Genomic DNA, 17,160 nt, shown 5'->3' with positions numbered 1-17,160 from the left:
ACTCTATAAACTTTTATTTATCATTTTCATGACTTCTCGAAATATCTAACAGTAGTCAAGAATTAACTTCAATTACAATATTTTCTTTAAATTATATATACGAGAAAGTAAACTAGCAGGTGTGGTCTCCCTAAAACTTTCTTGCATACTCTCTAATAAATGTTTCGAAGCCATACATGGTATTGGCGTATACAATAGTTAAAAAAAGTAACTTTTGGCGTGAATTTAGCATTTCTACTGAATCCAACTTGTCACCCTTGGCGAAGGTTTTGGCGATTAATCACTGGCATGTGTTAATAGTTCCCGAAAATTGAATTTGTGTTTTAGGCACGGTTTCCTCAATCAATTGAAACAAAACTTTCCGACAAATTTGCACTTGTAATCAGAAAATCCCATACTAAATTTGATATATTTAAGTCATTGCATTTTTGAAATACAGCTTTTATATGTTTCTGAAAATACACACCAACAGACAGTCAACACGAATTTTGATTAGATTTGATTTGAAAATTTGACAAATGTGTACACTTTAGATGTTAAATATATGTACCAAATTTTATGAATCTAGAGTCTTTCTTTTTGTATTTATCGTGTTAAGTTATATTCAAACAGCCGGACTGACAGACTTCCTCAGAACAGATTTTACTCCAAATCTGATAGAAATTTGCACATTTGAGGTAAAGACCGTATACCAAATTCCAAATGTCTATATCCAAGCGTTTTTGAGTTATCTTTGTCACAGGCAGACGGGCATTTTTTTTAAATGTGTGCAGATATTAACACTTGGAAATTCGACAAAATCTCAAGTTCGAATTTTCCGACGATTACAACATTTTGCTACGCACACGAGAAAATAAAGTGGACTAACATCATAATGATCATATTAATTTTTAAAAGCTAATTCACGGTCTATATGGTTTTGAAATCTATATATATTATGCATTTCCGTAATAGGTTCAATGACCCTTTTGTTTCGAGTTTAAGGTGAGAATTTTAATTTTTGACTGTACAAAGAATCTTAATTTCCAAACTGAATTATTATTTCAATTATGTTATCAATGAAAGTTCTCTGATTGTCTTTCAGTTATACCAGGAGGCAATACGCATGCGCTCAGATTACGTTGAAGCCTACATCAACAGAGGAGACATACTTATCAGATTAAACAGGTGAATTATTGATGCTTCAATAATTTTGTGTTATTTGTATTTTTAAAATATCCTCTCATTTTTAAAAATTTTCATTTTAGGACCCGTGAAGCTCAAGATGTCTATGAGAAAGCCTTGCAACTTGATGATGCAAATGCCGATATACATTATAATGTAAGTTTTCTCTATTATGTACCTAGCCATCTTTGGTGACCAGCCAGACTGTTAGTGTTTATTTATTTTCGAATATATTCTTTATACTATTTTAATGTTCATGTTTCCTCTAAGAAAATGCTTTTTCCTTTAAGAAAATGCTAAATGCATCAAATTGTGATAACGTCAAAGCCGTGTTATTTTAATTCTCTTACACCCATTTTGTTCATTACATGAATATGAACTATAATCTGTACTCTCTTATCCACGGTATTGCAAATTTAGTTTTTCATTAAACGATTAATCGACACAAATTTTAAACAGAATCTTTTTTTTTCTTTAGCTTTTGATACTGTAAGTAAATCTTGTGATTCATTATTTGATGATACACTGAAAATGGTTTCATTAAAACAATGAAATATATTGTAAAAAATTCAGCAAAAAAAATATTTTTTAAAAATTAACCAAATTCGGGAGAAATTCGCATGATTGGTATAATTAAAAATTCAATTTTTTTAAATTTGAAAATAATTTGAAAATCATTTTCATACAATAATATTTTCGGGGGCTATCCTGAAAAATTGTTAAAATGTCTCTGAATTTTTACTTATTTAAAATTTAAAAAAGTCATTTCGAGGTGCACATTCCCACCATTTGTTGTTGTTACTTATAGCACTTGCCATGTGGACAAGCCCGTTGTTCCAGGACAGCCGATTTAAGCCTGAGGGGGAGCGCCTCTTGTTTCTATAGTAGCGCCATCTAGGGCCAAGAGTACGACTTAACTACATACACGTCACAACTCTTTTTACGGGGCGGACTTCATTCGCGCATTTCATTCACTCATCCACAGATCGTAATTTAGACCTGAATCAAAGAACGATCACCCCTCCAGTGGTATTACTCTCGACATGGAGGACTTTGTGACCACGACAGATTTATACGTGCGTCAACCACCAAGTACACGGGGAATCTTCGGCCGGTGGGGTTCGCAACCTAAGGGACGCGAATCCAACGCTCTACCAACCAGGCTATCCCGGCCTTCCTATCATTAAAGTATATATGTATCGAATGGGATAATACCATGCACACTTTTAGGTTAATTATATATGAGAATACTACTATATTGTTACCCTTGAAACACTTTAGATGCATTCGTTAAAAATTTTAAAATCATAATTAATTTATATTTCTTTCCCTTTAGTTAGGCGTGGTGTTCCTGGAGCAGCGAAAGACTGATATGGCAATGATTTCCTTTGAAAAAGCCTTGAAGATTAATCCAAGGCATGAGGTAAGTCATACCTGTAGGCAGAATACCTATGAAATATTTTTTTATTGCAGATTTTTTTTCTAGCTTACAGTTTTTTAAATTTTCCTAGCATTTTCTATATTATGAATATTTTTTAATTGCATGTTTTTGGCTTGCATCTGGCTGCACGGCGTTTTGGAAACCAGCGCTTATTAAATTCTATGGATTAAAACGACCTTCTGGTCTTGAAAATTTTGAGAGAGAGTGTCGATTTAGGAATTTTTTTGATAGCTAATTAAGATTTAGAATCATGAAATCGGACCCACAATTATTTCGAAATGAATTTTTATTTTAATTAGTCATAGATCTAAAATGGAATTTGAAATTTATTCCAGAAACTAAGTAGTTTATACGAAAATATTTTAAACGATGAAATTGACCAATAAATAGCACATCCAAATTTCCAGTGGTATAAAATCTCACCATTCAAACTGGGCTCAAGTTTGCGTTCAGTAATGAAATGTAGTAAATTTCATAAATTTGTCATTGAAAAATTTTACACTGTAGATCTTTCTTTATATTATATATAATCTATATTGAGTTAAGTAATTAAAATAATTCCTTCATATAAAATTTCTTTTAAACTCAGAGACGTGACACATGTTATTTCCCTTCGTGACACGCTGGTGATAAGGCATCTTTTGTAATTCTCGTGCCTCTCCTGTAAATAAAATATACAATTTATGATGCCTCTGGTATTGAAGTATTCTTTTATGGCGCATTTGTTAATAAAATATCACTTGGGGAAGTATAAAATAAAATATGGCTAGAGTTGATTTTAGATGGAAAGTAGAAGTAGAGTCATAAATGTGAGGAAAAGGGAACGTAAAAATATATCTTTTGGGAAAGATGTATGGGTGTGATAAAAAATAAGATATTAAAGAAAAGATTTTTACTATCAGTATTATGGAATGTGAAGTTTCTTTTTGTAAACAAATTGAAATGAACGCTTCGAACGACATTCTGTATTTTATTTATCATAGTATGATTATTTTCACAATTTAAATCGTGGTAGTTTTAAAAAAATTTAAAATTATAAAATCAATTCAGAAAATGAAAATGAATTTAATTTGATTTTATGTTCAAAATTGTCGCATCAGTCCTATTAGTAGAAAATTCCCAACAACTTGGTTGCTATCTCTTTATGATATTTAAAATGCCGAACAATACGATAGAGATATCTTCATAATATTGTATATTTAAGATGCCAAACAACATCGTTGAGATATCTTCATGATATTGTGTGATATTTAAAATGCCGAACAACATTGTTGGGATATCTTCATGATATTGTATATTTAAGATGCCAAACAACATCGTTGAGATATCTTCATGATATTGTGTGATATTTAAAATGCCGATCATCATTGTTGAGATATCTTCAAGATATTGTATGATTTTAAAAAACCGAACAACATCATGGATATATTGTACAATATTATGCTCTGATAGAAAATGCAAAATTTAGTTATTTTAATTCATCACATGTTTTAATTACCAAGTTTATATCAAAATTTACTCCACCCTGTAAAGTATAAGGGAATGAATAATAAATATAAAGCGCGTTGATATAATGACTGTAAATACAAATAAATATTACAATATACCCATAGTTCACAATCAACAAGATAGAAAATCTACAATGAAACAAAGTTTGGAAATTATTTACGTAATATCAGAATAATAAGAATTAGAATGAGTTGGCAAATATGCAAATAGACCTATGAACATATGTAGGCATATGGATCTAATACGAAAAAATGCTATTCGGTTTCCTGCAGATTTAGATCTTCGCAATTCCAGAAGTTCTTATAGCGCTGTTTCTCAATTATTATAAAAAATAATTACACGATAAAATAAAATTTTGTTTAAATATATCTTATATAACTGTATCAAACTTTCCTGATAAATCCACTGAATTTTTCGAAAGTATGGATGGAAGTCAATATTTCATTCTTCTTTATCAATAATGTTATTTATCTTTAAATTAAAAACAATCTACCTTTCAGCAAGCGCTGCTCAATTCCGCCATTTTGATTCAAGAAGAAGGCGGTCCTCACAAGAGGAAGACTGCTTATCAGAGGTATTTTTTTCTTAAGTTTTCTTTTCTTTCCTTCAGTGTTTAAAGATACAGCATCTTTAGATATGCGTATTATTTTCTGCTCATTCGGAATTTAGTTTGAGTGTCTTGAGTAATAGCGTCACAAATTAGAAATTAAAAAAAAATCTGATAATTTGATGCTAAATAAAATGCTGGATTCTAGTTCGAAAGAAAATATTTCTGCCATCTAATTAGTTTTTGCGATAAAATCCAAGTAGGATTATTACTACCATCTTATTAATTACATAATTTTATTTTAGTTAAACCAAAGAAAAGTTAATTATAAACAAGTTTACTAATAATTTCTGTATGATTATGTCATTTGTAATCTTTACTGAATTGTTATTGTTATAAACAAAAATCCGACCGATAGGTGTACGGAGAAAAAATACGACAAGCTCAGTCAGTAATCTATGAAGACAATTTATTCTACATAAAAAGACAAACGCAAAATGGTCAAAAACAGCTGAAATGTACACAAAACTTGGAGTAAACATCAGCACAGAAGCAGCAAACTGCTATTAGATAATTGCAATAGTATATAGTTCTCAAAATCTCTCTGAATGTCAACTTTCCAAAGAGAGACTTCGCTGAACTACTCTCTTTCGATTCGCTTCCTCCTCCTACTGATTCTTGTATGGGCGACTTCCCTTTTTCTGACTCACGTAACAGAGCATTGAGTGTTCTTGAGAAACGCTGGAGCTCGAATTCTAATAGAGGTGTCTCAAATTCTCAGAAAGTCTGAATATTCCATTTTCTTCGCCAAATGGTCGCCAAGGTGGAGGATTGTGACTATTCATTACAGCTCTCTGTAAAATTTTCTTCTCCATAATGTAACTGAAATTTAAGTAAACTAGAAAACAATTATTTCAAATTCGTAACAATATATTTGTTTAAATACAAGTAATTATATTTTTATAGTAATGAATTACTTGTTTAATGTAGTTATTTTACTTTAAGCTGTATATTTTAAAAAATCTCAAGAATAAACAAATTTAATTATCAACTTATTCATCACAGAATTTGGCTGAAGTTGAATATTTATTTTTAGGATAAAAAATAGCATGCATGCAATATTAGTGTTGTAAAAATAACACTAATATTTTATACCTATCATACTTACTTCGTTACGTACACCTCAAACATTTTTTAAAACCATTTTACCCACCAAACAAAATATTAAGAAGTCACCTTGAGATTTTATTCCAATCTCAGGTTATCGAAATATACAGATTCAACACATATTTTAAGACAAAGAAAATTAAATATTTATGGTATTTATCACTAAATATTAATTGTTTTAAATTATTTTTCTGCTAATCTAAAAGCTTGTTGCATCACCATGAGAAAAATCAAAAGTACTTTTGATTTATATAAGTACCTGAAGCATTCGTAAAACAGTTTCATTAATGTTTTACTTTCAGGTTGCAAATGTTGTTAGAAGCCAAAGATGTGAACGAGAGAGTATACTTCCACCTGGGAATGCTGGCTATGGATGAGAAAAACTTTACTCTGGCTGAAAAATGGTTTCGGAAAGCAGTAGAAGTAAGAAGTGCAAATTTTACATATTATTTCAATGCATTAATTCATTGATAAATTCTAGGAATTAGTTATAGCTTTCAGTTGAAATATGAAGACCAGCCTTGATACTGGAATAGAAAATTAAAACATAATTTGATACCAGCAATGTAATAATCAGTTTAGGTCACTTGGAGGCTGAAAATGGAAAAAACAATAAGCGAAATATACCAGTTTTTAACTGACATTATATTTGAAGCCTGTTGTGATACTTAAGCATTTTCCAGATTAGTGTTATTTATATCGTTACTTCCCGTGCCAGCCCTAATGACGATTAATGTGTTCTCCAGGTCACATAATGTGATGCAGCCATTAGCAACATATTGTCACATAGGTTCTTTAGTGTGAAACTCAATGACACACACAATGAGTAGAGCTAAATCAATTTATTAACTCAACTTTGAACTGAGAATACAGTGAATGGCAGATCTTCTGCATTTATACTAACAGGGAAAATTCCAGAATACTTGTCTGGTAAACTAAAGAAATGTCCAGAATCTTCTGGAACATAAAATCAAGGAATTAAATATTTACACAGACTGTGAATCGCATTGTCTGTAGCGGGATTCGAACTTACGGTCTCTTGATTAAGAGAGCAGTGCTATAACCATTCGGCCATGGAGAGTGGACTGCCTCTTTTCAATGCGGCAGTATATCTGTGCTTTTAAGCAACTAAAATATATTGGTCATTTGTATTCTTTTCCAGACTGAAAATATCAGCATTTCTTATATTTTGACGCAGGACGTATTCTTCTTTTGATATTTACCGCATTTTTAATTCTTCAATTCATAATTATATAAAATATAACTGTATATGCCATCTCACTTTAAATTATGGATGACTTTCAGCTGTGATGTGTATGTTCTCTTTCTTCCTGCAACATCCGCAATGGATTCCAAGCTTTAAGCTACATGCTCTAATTGGCCTATACCGCGTAAACAGGACTGATTTCATTGGAAATCCACTCCAAATTATATAATTTATCTTGTAATAATTATAGCTATTGCAACATGGCTATAGCTATTGGTACATAAAATTACTAACGCAATACTTTCAGTTTTAAGACTAAAAAGCAGAAAGAGTGAGTATTGTAATCCTAAAAAATTCAACCCCGATATTTTTATAAATCTCCATACTTTAAAATTCTCTAAAATTAAAGAAAACATTTTTGAAATCATATGCCTCTGAGAACGATAGTTTAAAATACTATTTTAAATTTATTTTATCTTAAAATTCTTCTATACACATTATATGCAATCCTTTACTTTGTATAATTTATAGACATGACCTGTAGTAATTACCTTTTGCCTTTATAACACCATGTTCTGTTGTAAAAAAGATTTTCTACTGCAGCCGGCGTCCTGGCCTAGAGGTAGAGCGTCTTCCCCGTGATCTAGGCGTTGCGGGTTGAGTCCTGGTTCGGGCATGGTTGTTCTCTTCCTTGTGTTCTCTCTATGAGGTGCATGAATGACCCCCCCCTATAAAAGGGGTTGTGCAAGCGAGTGTGTGTGTGCTATCTTCATTTGAGCTAGACTTCTGCCCTCGGGTGCTCAGGGGTCATTACCCTCAGAAGCTACAGCGCAAAAATTTGGCTTAAAATAGTCACACGACCAAAAAAAAAAAAATTCTACTGCAGGCCTAAATTATCTTTGAAGTTTTCAAATAGCTTAATGGAGCATTATGTTCATGCATGATAATTTTTCGTTCTTGAAAAGAGCTGTTCAGAATTTTTTTTTTAATTTCTCCTAGCGTGTTCACGGGATTCGAATATTGACGTGAACGTTTATGAGAAGGCTTTATTAGCGAATTAAATTTGTTATTACAACCATCAAACATCCAATACTCTTCTGGAATAAATGATAATTTAACCATTCTGCTACTAGATAACTGAACGTTCTTCAAATTCAAGTTGACAATAACTACAGCTGTTCTGGAGAAAGCAACAGAATAATACTAGAAAATTCCCAGTGCTGCTCAGTGGATAAGTTGAGTATTAAACACCATACAAATTCAGCTGACATAAATCCCTGCATTAATCAGAAACTTTAAATCATTTGGAATAATTAGAACGTCTGTTATTCAAAAAACAATGGAAATGCTTATGGAACCTTTGAATTAGAATGAACATTTTTTACAGAAAAAGTCTAAAATTCAAACTTACGGAGAAGTATACTTACGTAACTCAAAATTCAATGACTATGCTACTACAATACGAACTATAAAAAACAATCGTTGACATCAGATCTCGATAACTCGACCAATTCTCAAACTAAAATTCTATAGCAATTTTAAACCTTTTAACGAGACGAGGAAGAAACTTTCTTCATAACTTAAGAACTATGTTTAGCCGAGCTTAGAGACTTCGCGTTTCCTCTTTATTAACATATGCAACAAATATGGTCACCAACTCGTTCCTCCCTTCATTATTGTAACTGCTCAATAGTATTTTAAAAAATGTAGATATAAAACATCGAAATGGTATGAATAATTCAGTAATCTGTCTATTTTTAATGAATAATGTTTGGTTCTTTCAAAAATTTTGTCTTAATAACAGGATTACAAAAAGAGTCGACCGAATCGACTTTTTCATATGATACGTAGTAAGGTACATGTTGAACACCTTATCAACTCAGTGCGTATTGAATCATTAATTTTTAATCAAAGATATAAATTTACTTATTTCACTGATTTACACTCAAAACAACCAATAAAAATGGACTTTAAATTTATTAATTGAAAATTCGCATTCAAAACGTACGATCTCTACTAAATCCACCAGGGAAATGAACTATATATGGAATATAAAATCATTCGGGTATAAAATTATACTTTTGAAAATGCAGAAAATCCGAAAAATAACACACACACACATAAAAAAAATGTAACATACATTCCTTTGACAAGTAACTGAAGTCCAGCTCTGCATTTCGGATGTCACACTAAGCGTTTGAAAGTATTGGAACTTTTCCATGAATTAAAATCAATTCTATGCTGGTGATCATCAGTCTAATTAAATCACTTTACCTGCATTTAAAAAAACGTTGAAAAGACCTTTCAGACCAATTAGATCAGAGATGGATACTGATTTCCAATTTTGTGTAAAGACCACATTTCATTTATTCCACTTGGTGCGTTTTTGAATTATCTTCCTATGCAAGTGAAGAGACAATCAGATAGTTTGCTATCTAGTAAATGTAGTTCAAAATTAAAAACATATCAACAATTTCAGTATAAGGATAAAATGCTGAAGTTCAAATATTAAGTTTATAACGTTTTTGTGATATTATATTTCAAAGAGTAGAAAATACAGTCAGAAAGCTAGCGGATTCAATTGACAAATTTATTATAGATCTAAAATTTGGATACGAAGAATCACATTCAAAATATTGACTTTGAAATATCTTCACAAACTCACGAATGAATATCATTTTAAAACGGAATGTTTTTCCTTTTCCCGAAAATCTGAAATGAGTATCAAAATCAAAGTAGTATTCTTTTATGATTACCATAAATTATTTTTATTCACGCATGAGAAAGTAAAAGCGAAATTCATTTCTTCACTCAAACTAAAGTCTTTTCTAAACTTGAATCTCAAACATGCCTATCAATATATTGTCTTTCGAAAAGAATGCAAAACAAATGGATTGTTTATGAATGTATGCATAGTTCTTAAGTTACTTTCGTCACGTTCCTGCTTTGCAAAGAACGACCGAAATAATAAAATATGACAGAAAGCCTTATTAAACTTCTACGATAAGGCTTTCACCATTAATTTTGCTTCTCCAAAAAATCTATGAACAGGGTCCTTCTGAATAAACAGACGAAAAAGTAAAACAAGCCCACCAAACCCTTTGTCTTATATATGGTGCGAAGGAGAACACTTTCCAATGGATTGCTCCGATAGCTAGAGGAGGCAAACTCGATTACTTCTTTTTCAGGAAAATTCCAGAAGTGAAACATTAGTCACCGCATCAGTAGTGACAGATGTTTAGTCGCACGTAGAGAGTTCAGCGCCACGGCGCCTATTGACAAGCACGTATTTTAAGCTTGAATTATACGCCAAGGAATAAAATACATTCCAACCTTCCTTGGAGTTGAAGAAAAAGAAGTCTTTTAAGAGCGTTCCGATTTCCAAACTTTCGATCGCGAATGGTAATTTATCTTATTCATGGAGATCTGTTACCCTTTGTTCTTTCCGAACAATTCTGGGAGGAAGCGAGCTGAGGAAGTGAAGTTTTTACGTGATTTTCAGTTCGAAAATGCCGCGACAAAAATAAAACATTGTCTAAAAAAAAAGAAATAATTTGTTTTCCTCTTTTTCACCTCTTATCAATAAGTTTTTGTTGAATAGATTATAATGGTGATGATGACAGAATTAAATTCCAATTTTTAAGGATATTGAATTATAAAACATGAATTTTACAATTCAATATAATGTATGTTCGACCACAAGGGTTGATAGACATAATACTAATTTTTCTTTGTCTTCAAATTCAGATAATTTTAAGACGGAATATAATCTAAATATAGTAAAAATAAACATTTCAATCACAGAAAATTACGATAAGTTACATCAGTATCAAAATAAATTGCTGTTTGTCTACTTCAATACAGTTTTGAGAAATCATTTTATTTAATTCTGTTTAAATTACATATCATTTCAAAGAATATAATTAGTTATTATATAGAAGTGATTTTGTTTTCAGCATTTTCTTCATTGTTTCAGGCTGTTGAAATTAAAATGAAAAAAAAGAAGAACATTTAAAAAATGAAATCTACGATAGCAAATTTCAAGTTATCATGTGAGAAAATTATTATTTTTTAAGTCATTAATCAGTTTAAAAATCGGTTTGAAACAATCACGAGATTTTTTCTCTCTCTCTCTCTCTCTCCCCCCATGTGTATATATATAATAATAATTTTTTAAACTTTCTTTTTAATTTTTCTAGCAAACAAACAAAGTTTTGAAGCTCGACTCATTTTGAGATGGGAAAAAAAAAAAAAAAAAAAAAAAAAAAAAAAAAAAAACATTGTTTTTCTAAATATCGACGCATGTATAATCTGATAGTCTCGTGATTCTTTCAAACCGGTTTAAACTGGTCAATAGCTTAAATTAATTAATACAATTCGTAAGAATTCAGAGAATGAATAATTTGGAAATCAAATTGTAACTTTAGTTAGCGATAAATCGCCAAATGTGACAACATTCTGCATTATTTTCTAATAACCCTAAGAGCGAAAAATTTATGCCTCAAAAGCGATTAATCGCCAATTTGTTGCCTACTCATTTTGAGGCTTCAAAAACCTCAAACCAAAGCAACATCATGTTCTCACATGATTAAACAGTAATTGCTTATGAACTGAAGGTAGACGTTGGAATATTTAGTAATTTTAAGACTGTATGTTAGTTAACGATGTAAAGGACTGTCCGGCGTGTTTTTAAGTGATGTATAACGTTGTTCGGCCCGTCTGTCTGTTAGCTAAAGATTTGTCTAGCGTGTCATTAAGCAATGTAAAGTATTGTTCAGCCAGTCTCTCAGTTTATTTTATGATGTATAACAGTGTCCGGCCTGTCTGTCTTTCAGTATAAAGTTGCTTAAATACATTTTGTGATGGTGAAATTTGTGTCACGATAATTGCATCAAATTTGAAAAAAAAATCTCGCATGAACTGAACTGTCAACGAAAAGACATGGCATGTCTAAGTAAATGAAATATCGCATCCCTGCATCGTGAAAAGTGAATTCTCTAGACCAGCCGATTTTCTGTAAAGTAACAAGACAAAGGACGCCTCGAAGTTGCATCAAAAGCAGATTGTGCTAACAACTGGTGTTCATCAAAGGAATATCCTCTAAATATTTTTGAAGAATGATGAAATTATTAAAGATAAAAAAAAGAATGCTGACAAGAAAAAAGAATGTATCAATAATAACGAAAATTATATCCAATTAAAGTGAATAGAAAAGGACAAATTCTGCTACACGACAAAATCGAGTCACGTATCTGACTTCATCACACTGCGAAAAAGACGGTTTCATCCAACCCCTTACACGAGACTTTTCTTTATATGTTCCTGCTTTTCAAACACCTTTATAGATTTCTCACACGGAAAGTGTTCAACAAGTAAGAAGCAGACAAAAATGCTATTAGAAATTTTGTCATTTCGCCAGTATTCTTTTCTCCTTATATGAACAAACTTGTTTCTTTTTCAAAAACCAGCAGGAATAGTCTCCCTAGAACTTTCTCGCACACTCCCTTATAAAGGTGTTTACCCAGTGAAAGCATTCTACGGCACTGGCGTACAATAATTATGAAATACCAACTTTTGGCGTGCATTGAACATTTTTACTGAATCTATCGTGTCAACCTTGGCGAGTTTTTTCGGCGATTTCTCCCTGGCATGCGGTAAATAGTATCCGAAAATCGATTTGTGTTTTAGACAAAATTTTGTCCTTCCGATGGAATAAAAATTTAACTCAGACTCGTGTAGCCACAAAATCACATACCAAATTTCATATTTAAGTCATTCTGTTTTTGATTATCGTATTGACATGTATCTGAAAGTACAGACCGACAGACGGTCAAACGGTCGTTGGATTTACTCAAAATATGACTGATGACTACACTATAGATATTAAATCTATAAACCACATTTTATCTGCTTAGTTCACTTCGTTTTGTACTTATCGTAGTGATTTTTATTCTGACAGCCGGACAGACTTTCTCTGAAAGCAGTTTGAGCAAAATTTGATAGAAGTATACAAATTTGTTATAAAGACAAATGCACCAATTTTTTCTCTTCTCCTCAAAGACGTTTTGAATTATCTTTATCATAGGAAGACAAACAGAGGAGCCGACAGACATATGTCTGTACGCATAAAAATTTGTTTTTTGAATTCAGGGAGGTCTAAAACGTGAGATTCGTCCAAATCTCGAGTTCGATCTCTTTGACGATTACTATATTTATTCCATATTTCGTATAGGAGAAAGCAAAAACGGCTGCATTCCATTCATTTATACTTCGAATAAGTGATAATAAATAATGGCATTATCCTTTAAGCATAATTCATAAAAATTGCTATAGTTTTCTGATTACCCTTGTAAAGGCTCGGCTCAATCGGCCTGAAACCCTGGTGACCACTGTGGCATTCCTTTTTCCCCACACTCGATAATTGGCATTCCCGGCCATTCTTCATAAATGATTGCCAAATGGGGGACCCTCCTTTTAAGTACGGTCATCTTTCCAATTAATGCGAGTCCAGATAAGGAACCACAAATGCGTTTCCCAGGGAAATAAATTGTGTCTTCGAAAGGCGAGAGTGTCGAACACTCCAGATGTCTTCAGATGTCCAGATGTCCTTCATTTTTCCCATTGTGGAGAGTGGATCATCAACGGACATTTCCCACGATCGACCAGAGACTATTCAGGTTCTGAACGGTGATTGGGTATCAGGGAGCCCAAGTGTACCAATGTGGACAGGAGAGGTGGAGTCTGAGAGAAAAATAAAAGGTGAGATTTTTCGGAAGAAGAGGAGTTTGGTGTAAAGTGGACTTCTGAGAAAAATTCCACCCGAAGGAAATTCGGTGGAACCCGAGAGTTACTCCTGTAGTAGCCTGAGACGCCAACCGCCTGTTAACTATTCTTGTGAAGGTGGTTTTTCCGAATTTGTTCGAGGAACTATTCTTGTTTAATTTTCGTGTTGTAAATAGCATCATTCATTTAGCCTAGATGAGAAAGAGTCTTTTTTATGTAAATGAGGCTGTAAATAAAGAAAATTGTCTATAAACGCTACCCTTTATTTGATCGGACAGGATCAAATCATTTCTTTTAATGCTAAAGAGAAAATTCATGTTTAAAAATATCGACGTTTTAAATTTTCTTCATTGAAAAATATGTTTTATATCTATCAATGTTTATGTAATTAAATTATCTAATTGAGTGAAATTTTGAATATAACTAGAATTAAATTCAATTTTATCGAAAGCTGTCTAACGAAAGGATATTATCTGCATAAATCATTCTCTGATTTTTTTATGATAGTTGAATTCAGAGAAAGGGCCTCGTTTTTCTACTTCATCTAATTTGATTTGTGGAATTTCAGTCAGATGACTAATTTTATTCATTCCTCCTATTCATTGCTTTATAATCTCAATTATCATCAAAAATATTTCTCAAAAGTAAAAAAACTGAAATCAAATTTCAAAGAAACTACATTTAAATGGCTAAAAATTAATAATTCTAACTAAATAACTTCCATTTTAAATACTTATTGACGCATGACTTTTCAGTGATGGTTTCCAGGAATAAAAATTCATATTGTATTTAACAGACCTGTTTCTGTCGGTTCATGTGAAAGCGCAGATGCAACCAGAAATTAGTCAATAACTACAAAAATAATAAATCAAGAATATGAAAACTAGATGTAATTGGGAGTAAGAAAAGCAACAGCTCTCAAAATGCATAATCAGAACTTTAAAAACCTCTACACAATTACATCTAAATTCAGGCGAAGGGCATTTCTTTAATTCCGATGAGTCACTTAGCCATGCACAGTGAGATAATTTTGATGTATTCCGCTGCTCATTAGAATGTTGTTCCATTCAATACTTTTTCTAATAGTTGATCCATCTTTTGCTTTTCTTTCTTCGTTTATTAACATCTTTCATTTTTGTTATAATTGAGTTCTTAGTATGGAAAGCCATCATAAAGATAATCAATAATCAAGAGAAGCGTTCTTCTCAAAACTCTTTTGGCGTGATTTTACTGATTGGCGAGATTTTACTGAATCTATCGTGTGATCCTTGGCGATTAACTCTGGGCACGAGGTTAATAGTACCCGAAAACCGAATTTGTGTTTTAAATGTGTTTTTACCAACCGATTAAAACGAAATTTTGATACAAAACGACATTTGTAGTCAAAAAATCCAATACAAAATTTGATATACTTAAATCATTACTATTTAAGTTATCGCGTTTGCATGTTTCTGAGAGTACGAATCTACAGACGGTCAACCACCTGTTGTGCTTGGTTCAAAATTTTATAGATGTCTATATTATATATGTTAAATCTGTGTGCCGAATTTTATCTGTCTAGATCTTTTCAGTTTGTAGTTATCTTTCGGATAGCCAGACAGGCAGAATTATTCGGAACGAATTTTTCTCAAAATTTAAAAGAAATCTTCAAATTTGGGGAAAAAAAAACCGGACACCAAAATTCATCTGTGTAGCTTAACACGAGTTTGAATTATCTTTGAGACAGGCAGACAGATGGACATTTTCCAAAAATGTGTTCCGAACCCCAAGATGTGTGGGAGGTCGAGTTCGAATTTTTTGACGATTACAATACTTTCTCTTTACTTCTTATACCTGAAAGTAAAAACGCTATTTTTTGTAGTTTCAAGGATGCAAAGTTCTGCTTCTTGATTGAAACATTAAACCTCTTTCTCAATTTTTATAAAATTCCTTACAGCTGCCTTTCAGTTTCCCTGATATAATGTTGTTTATACCTTTTCAGTTGCGATCAGACTTTCGAAGTGCACTTTTCAATTTAGCGTTGCTGCTCTCCGAAGCAAGAAGACCGAAAGATGCTCTGCCGTTTCTGAAACAGTTAAGACAAGTAAGTTTTTCCCTGATTATTCCTTATAAAGAAAACATGAATTAGGGAAGGAAAAAAAGTGATTTGTAAGCAGGTTTTCTAATATTTTCAAAAGCATCAATGAAGTATCATATCAATTCAGAATCATCAATTAGTATCAATCAATGAAGACAAAAAAATGTCTTTAACTTTTAGAAAGAAAATTTCGCAATATTTTTTTTTCCATTCCCTTGGTGATTCATTACGATTTTTTAAAAAAATATAAACAGCAATGTTTTTCCAGTGGCAATAGAATTCTTTTGATATTTCCAAAATATAGACTTTAATTGATTAATTGATGATTAAATTTGATTCCCCATCTATTATTTATTTTGAGATTCCATAGTATTTATAAAGAAAAATTGAGATGAATGAATAAAATTACAAATAATTTATGGAAAAAGTACATTAATTAATAAAAGAAATATTTTTATATAAAAGAAATTCTTAATATATTAAAAGGCAGACGATATTTTATCTCTACTAATTATAAAGGAGAATGTGAATGTAATGGCGCTGCTCAGAATCCTTTGATTTAGATCTGACTAGCATTCACAATACACTTTGAAAAGTGGGAAAAAATACTTTAGAGCAGTTGTTTTGTGATTTTAATTACAGAGTTTATTTCTTAAAAATTAAGCAAGATTTTGAAATCTTTTCGCAATAACTCCAGAAAATGTTCGTGTACAAAATATATTTTTACACCAATTAAAAGTTAAAAAAGTTAACTCTTAAATGATACAATTTCGGTTGCTTTAAAATTCTTTGGTCTAGATTTAATTAATTTGCAATATGTACTGAAAATTATCTTTATCAATATTCTCTGCCAAAGTGTTGATCGCCATAGGCGGTCAGATAAAAATATGAAAGATCAAAATCGTACAATAATCAACTGCTAAAACAGCAATTAAGCTACAAGTTCCCTTTAAGCATTTTTATTAGCTTACCGTTCCAGATTTTTTTTCCGAGAAAATAATTTTTATGAAAGTAAATTATTTTAAACTTTTCTAAAAGCTCATAAAACTGGGTTTTTAAAAAGTTTTTTTTTATTATTTAGAATACAAAAAAACAAACAAACACAATATATACTATTCCAGTGTTACAGTACATTTATTTTCCTTCTAAGTGGTTCCTTCGGGGCATAACAATTATAGTCATCAACCACAAATATTGATCTTTAATAGCAGATTCATCGGTAGAAATCATTTAATAGTTTCATCGTGATATTTATTAAGGACAGG

General features: G+C 31.5%; 1 protein-coding gene across 1 annotated transcript in view; it reads left to right on the top strand.

The window, feature by feature from the left end:
- Nucleotides 1-17,160, top strand: part of LOC129988343 (protein O-mannosyl-transferase Tmtc3-like) — a 234,630-nt gene that overhangs the window by 211,140 nt on the left and 6,330 nt on the right. Inside the window, exons 14-19 of the mRNA XM_056096544.1 lie at nucleotides 1,085-1,167; nucleotides 1,248-1,320; nucleotides 2,501-2,587; nucleotides 4,615-4,688; nucleotides 6,131-6,251; nucleotides 15,800-15,901. Coding sequence (XP_055952519.1) covers nucleotides 1,085-1,167; nucleotides 1,248-1,320; nucleotides 2,501-2,587; nucleotides 4,615-4,688; nucleotides 6,131-6,251; nucleotides 15,800-15,901 — 540 coding nt within the window. The remainder of the gene's footprint in view (nucleotides 1-1,084; nucleotides 1,168-1,247; nucleotides 1,321-2,500; nucleotides 2,588-4,614; nucleotides 4,689-6,130; nucleotides 6,252-15,799; nucleotides 15,902-17,160) is intronic.

This window comes from Argiope bruennichi, chromosome 10, assembly GCF_947563725.1.
Source record: "Argiope bruennichi chromosome 10, qqArgBrue1.1, whole genome shotgun sequence".
Classification (NCBI taxonomy): Eukaryota; Metazoa; Arthropoda; class Arachnida; order Araneae; family Araneidae; genus Argiope; species Argiope bruennichi.
This window is presented reverse-complemented; position numbering and strand designations above follow the sequence as displayed.